Source organism: Rutidosis leptorrhynchoides, chromosome 7, assembly GCF_046630445.1.
Source record: "Rutidosis leptorrhynchoides isolate AG116_Rl617_1_P2 chromosome 7, CSIRO_AGI_Rlap_v1, whole genome shotgun sequence".
NCBI lineage: Eukaryota > Viridiplantae > Streptophyta > Magnoliopsida > Asterales > Asteraceae > Rutidosis > Rutidosis leptorrhynchoides.
This window is the reverse complement of record NC_092339.1, coordinates 319,516,546-319,521,991: the sequence shown is the minus strand read 5'-3', so window position 1 is coordinate 319,521,991 and position 5,446 is coordinate 319,516,546. Positions and strand designations below refer to the sequence as shown.

The 5,446-nt window shown below is 35.9% G+C and overlaps 1 protein-coding gene and 1 non-coding gene across 2 annotated transcripts; one reads left to right on the top strand and one right to left on the bottom strand.

The window, feature by feature from the left end:
* The first annotated feature begins 250 nt into the window (after nucleotides 1–250).
* Nucleotides 251–3,071, top strand: LOC139860223 (uncharacterized). Its single transcript, XM_071848991.1, has 4 exons — nucleotides 251–434; nucleotides 483–892; nucleotides 2,002–2,290; nucleotides 2,386–3,071. The coding sequence occupies exons 1-4, from the start codon at nucleotides 251–253 to the stop codon at nucleotides 3,069–3,071; spliced, it is 1,569 nt and encodes a 522-aa protein (XP_071705092.1).
* LOC139860822 (small nucleolar RNA R71) lies at nucleotides 704–810 on the bottom strand. The gene has a single exon (XR_011763437.1). It is a non-coding gene; the product is annotated as a small nucleolar RNA R71 (small nucleolar RNA).
* Nucleotides 3,072–5,446: the final 2,375 nt, after the last annotated feature.

The window sequence follows — 5,446 nt, the reverse complement described above, 5'->3', positions numbered from 1 at the left end:
ACGTTTACAAAATTTCCGTTTCAATTAACCAAGTCTTAACAAGTTTGATTGCTTAACATGTTGGAAACATTTAATCATGTAAATATAGTTTTCATTAAACATATAATCATAGAAAGGTTCGGAAAAGTTCGGGTCACTACACACATAACCATTTTCCGATCCGGAAAGACACGTGCACGGGGTTTATAATCGTAGAGAAGAAAGGGTATTAAGAAAGAATTTTGAAGCTTTGCCATTTTGTTTAGAAGGGATGGATCCAAACGGTAATCCGATTCACGATGAAGAGGGAAATCCTAATGGTCCTCCGGTTAATCAAGAATTATTGAATGATCCAAACGACACACCAATGTGGAACGCTAGATTGGTTGCATCAACAATGATAGCACTGGCTATTACAAAACCATCAATTAAAGCGGATAATTGGAAGATCGAGGGTAACTTTTTCACGTTGATCAAGGATACATACTTTCATGGGTAGATAGATGAAAATCCATTCGAACATATTCAACACTTTAATGATCTTTGTGATATTTACAAAACCAAAAACGTCACCGATGACGCTTTTAAGCTAAGGGCATTCCCCTTCACACTTCAAGGAGACGCAAAAGCTTTGATGCGAAGTTTAGCATCCAATTCCATAAGGTCTTTTCAAGAATTAACAAACGAGTTTATCAATCATTTCTTTCCACCATCAAAAGTAGAGCGGCTTAGAATGGAGATTAATGGGTTCACACAACGGGGTGATAAGAGTTTGTATGATGCATGGGTACGATTCAAGAAGCTAATAAGAGCTTGCCCACCGCATGGTTTGACGAAGAAGGAGTATATCAACGCATTCTATCGAGGTTGTAATATGTTAACGAAGCGACATCTTGATTCTTCATCCGGTGGGGTATTTTGTACAAATCAACAAATGCGGCCGAAATTATGCTAGAAGATATCTCGGTTAACACATATGAATGGGCACCTTCACCGCGAGATTTAGCAAGGACGAATGTAGCAAAAATAGAGAGTAATAATGGGCAAGTGACGCTTGTAAGCTTGAACAATCAATTTCAAACATTTGGGAAAGAATTGAAGAAGATTCAACAAACGGTAGTTGCAATGCAAGTAGGTTGTCAACGATGCGAGGGTCCACATCTCACAAAGAATTGTCCTCAAATTACTCAATGCAATCATGTTGATCTAGACGATATTCCCATGAATTCGGATGCTCATGTAAACTACGTGAGTAATCAAAACTACTAACGGGGAGGAACATCTAACCAAAGCTACTACAATCCTAATCAAAAACAAGTATCATTCATCAACCAAACCAATACACCACCCGGATTCACAAACCAAAATCGAAATCAAGGTTACAACAACTATAACCAAAACTAAAACAACAACTTCCAATACCAAAACCAACAACCTTACAACAACCAACCTTACAACAATCAAGCAAATTCAAATTATCAAAACTACCAAGGTTATAGTCAATCACAAAATAACCAAGGTTACAATCAACAACCTCAAAAAACAATCAACAATCCCAACCTTCGAAGAGCTTCAAAGAAATCATGCAAAACTACATCAAGAAGGTAGAATCAACCGAAGCTTTTCTAACGAAAGAGAATGAGCTCTTGAAGCAACAACTCCGAAACCAACAAGCTTCATTCCATAACCTTGAGAGCACCGTTGGAAGAATTTCAAATCAAGTTGAGAAAAAACCACAAGGAACTTTACCTTCAAACACTCAAGTCAACCTGAATAATTACAACAACAACCGAAACAACCATTAAAACCACCAAAATAACATGAGAGTTATTCCTATCGAGAGCAACACTACCAATCCAATCCAAAACGAGTTCGTCAAATCCCACCAATACTTATGCTCAAGTGAACTCGATTAATTCAACCAAAGTGGATCAATTCGAATATCCTCAAGCTTTCAAGTTCGACATTGAAGGAGACAAGTTTGATTTTGATGAAGCGTTAGAAATTGATACTATTGACTAGGGGTTATTCAAGTTTTTGGAAGATTTGGACGATGCAACATTCATTCCCTACCAAGTTAAAAGTGTAATGTCCATGGAGACTACCGAGTTGTCATGCAAGGAGTTAAAGGGTGATTTTGAGCAAATTCAATTGGGAAAGGTTGATAAAGAGCTAAAGGTCGAAACTTTATTGAATACGAAGGCACAAAAGAATGTGGTCGAGGTTTCTACCACATCAACTAAGGAGAAAAATGAGACACCGGTCTCACATTTTCAATCACTACATCCTACACATCTAAATGATGTGGATTGTAAGTCAACTTTATCCGACAACGAAAATATTTATGTTAAACTCCCCTTGGCGGAGGTGCTTGAGAATATGCCCAACTATGGGAAATTTTTGAAGACACTCGTGGCCAAAAAGGAGATGTTAAGCAAGCATCCACCACTTTCTTGAAAAAGGAGTGTGGTGGAATTTTAAATAAATGTAACCTACCATCAAAAATGGGTGATCCCGGACCTTTCCTTATCCCATGCAATGTAAACGGTTCAGAGATGCTCACATCTTTAGCCGATTCGGGAGCAAGTATCAACTTCATGCCCTATTCTGTTTACAAAAGGCTAGGCCTAGGTGATCTTTCACCCACTACAATGGGAGTCAAATTAATTGATCAATCAATAAACTCTAGTATGGGGATCGCCGAAGACTTAATTGTTAAGGTGGGGGACATGGAATTTCCCATTGAGTTTGTTATTGTTGATATAAAGGAAGACCCGGTTGTACCCCTTGTTTTAGGAAGGCCATTTTTGGCAACCGCGGGCTCTTTCTTTGACTTTTGGACCGGGAAATTGACTCTTTCTATGCGAAAGTTATTTGGGCGGGTGCATCGGGCTTCATCCAAAAAGGATGAACACTTGAGAAAACGCCTAGTGTCAAATTTGTCAAAACATGAGAAAGTCAAACTTAAGGAGTTAATCAATGAAACTAAGGTAATGAATGATTGGTTAATATCAATGTTAAGTGGTGGTGGTAATGAAAATGTTTCCCTTAGTTCAAATGGAAGGGAAGTTTACCACCCCGGGATTAGTTGAAATCTCAATGGGATGGGAGTCGGGTGATAGACTCGTTAAAAACTTTCCACAATTGTGTATATAATTTCTTAATTGCATTCCGTTTAGAATTGTATGATATTCCTTTTCTTAGTTTCATTTTTTTGTTTTTATATTGCATGCATATGGGTAAAACCGAAAAACGTCAAAAATAGTTTGTGAATGGGTCAAAATGGACTTAAAATTAGAAAAACTGCAATCAGGTACAAAAGCGACGCTTCGGTCCTAGGAGCGACGTTTTTCTCTTCCAAGAGCGACGCTTCTTCCACAAGAGCGACGCTTTAACCTGCAATTTTGTGTCAAAAATGAACAGTAGCCAAGAACGGCGCTTTTGTTTTCAAAACCGGCGCTTTTAATTCGCCTAGAGCGACGCTTTTCTTTCAAAAGCGACGCTTCTGTTTTGTCAGGAGCGGCGCTCCTGTTTGAAAAGTGGCGCTTTTGCATCTGCTACTTAAGAATTCTGCACGACCAAAACTTCATTTTTTACACCCAACTTCAATTTTCTCTCTAATAGCGGAGCATCTATAACCCTAATCAACCTAAATCGACACAAGGCTTCAAATTTCATCAATTTTCTTGCAAATCTTCATTATCTAACATGGGAAAAGTAAGAATCTATCATTTTAATTCACTCTTTAACATGATTTGATTGATTTTTATCATTTTTCTCTTTATGCTTAATTCGTAGATTATGCTTGATTTATGATGTTAATGGTCAAATTGTTGATGAATCTAGACTATATTTTTGTTTATTAACATGATTTACATGCTTTGTTACATAGATTTCAACTTTGAAATTCTAGGGTTCATCCAATTTGGGGGTTTTTGAATTTGAGCCAAATTGGAGTGTTAATTGTTATTGTTGATGCTTAATTGCTAGTCTACAATGATTATCTTACTTTGAATCCATCTTTCATGCTTGTATGATTTGAAATTGAAAATTAGGGTTCATATGCTAGGGTTTTGAATGAGTTTGACCAATTTGAGCAATGTGATTAGTGATAATGTGCTTGTTTGCGGTATATTTATGCTATAACATGAAGAATTGATATAATTTGATGAATACTCTTGTCTTAGTCAAATTTTGAACTAATTAGGCTTTGAATATGGTTGGCTTTTTGCAATTGATTCATGTTAACCATGTTTGACCAAGATAAGCTTACTAGTTGAATATAATGCATGTTTAGCTTATGATACTATATATGATTTATAATTACTTGAATGAGCTAAATGTTGCAACTTTATGTAAAGCTTGAAATTTCATCAAATTGTTTGTCTTGTTTGATTTCACATATTGACCATGTCTAAATGCAATTGTTTTATTCATGTATGATATACACGCGCATTTTTTGCATGATGAAATTAATTGTGAATATTTTGAAATCAACTTGGAAATTATGATTGGACTTTGAAAGTAAATTGTTTATGTGCTAACTTTTATCTCTCCACAATATTTTTCTCTTGTTGTCTCGTCTTGTAGGGTAGGGGTAAATGCCCAGCTCAACAAGAGGTTGAGGTTGAAGATGAGGAAATGCCACAAATCCAAGAGGATATCAAAAGACTCTCATCAGACCCGTGGTTACAACAAATTTTGCTTAACCCACGTTTTAGAGCAGACTTAGAGCTTAGGCTCAAGGACAGTTTCTGAAATGTCCCGTTCATATTGATTATAAACGTTCCATATTAATTGATTTCGTTGCGAGGTTTTGACCACTATATGAGACGTTTTTCAAAGACTGCATTCATTTTTAAAACAACCATAACCTTTATTTTATTAATAAAGGTTTTAAAAACATTACGTAGATTATCAAATAATGATAATCTAAAATATACTGTTTACACACGACCATTACATAATGGTTTACAATATAAATATATTACATCGACATATGTTTCTTGAATGCAGTTTTTACACAATATCATACAAACATGGACTCCAAATCTTGTCCTTATTTTATTATGCAACAGCGGAAGCTCTTAGTATTCACCTGAGAATAAACATGCTTTAAACGTCAACAAAAATGTTGGTGAGTTATAGGTTTAACCTATATATATTAAATCGTAACAATAGACCACAAGATTTCATATTTCAATACACATCCCATACATAGAGATAAAAATCATTCATATGGTGAACACCTGGTAACCGACATTAACAAGATGCATATATAAGAATATCCCCATCATTCCGTGACACCCTTTGAATATGATATAAGTACTAAAGCATCCGGTACTTTGGATGGGGTTTGTTAGGCCCAATAGATCTATCTTTAGGATTCGCGTCAATTAGGGTGTCTGTTCCCTAATTCTTAGATTACCAGACTTAATAAAAAGGGGCATATTCGATTTCGATAAAT

Excerpts from the sequence above, each read along its gene's own strand:
- LOC139860223 (XM_071848991.1), top strand. The coding sequence starts at position 251 with ATGGATCCAAACGGTAATCCGATTCACGATGAAGAGGGAAATCCTAAT. Across the intron at positions 435-482 it reads GGATAATTGGAAGATCGAGG|ATGAAAATCCATTCGAACAT; the intron begins GTAACTTTTTCA and ends ATGGGTAGATAG. Across the intron at positions 2,291-2,385 it reads ACATCTAAATGATGTGGATT|ACACTCGTGGCCAAAAAGGA; the intron begins GTAAGTCAACTT and ends AAATTTTTGAAG.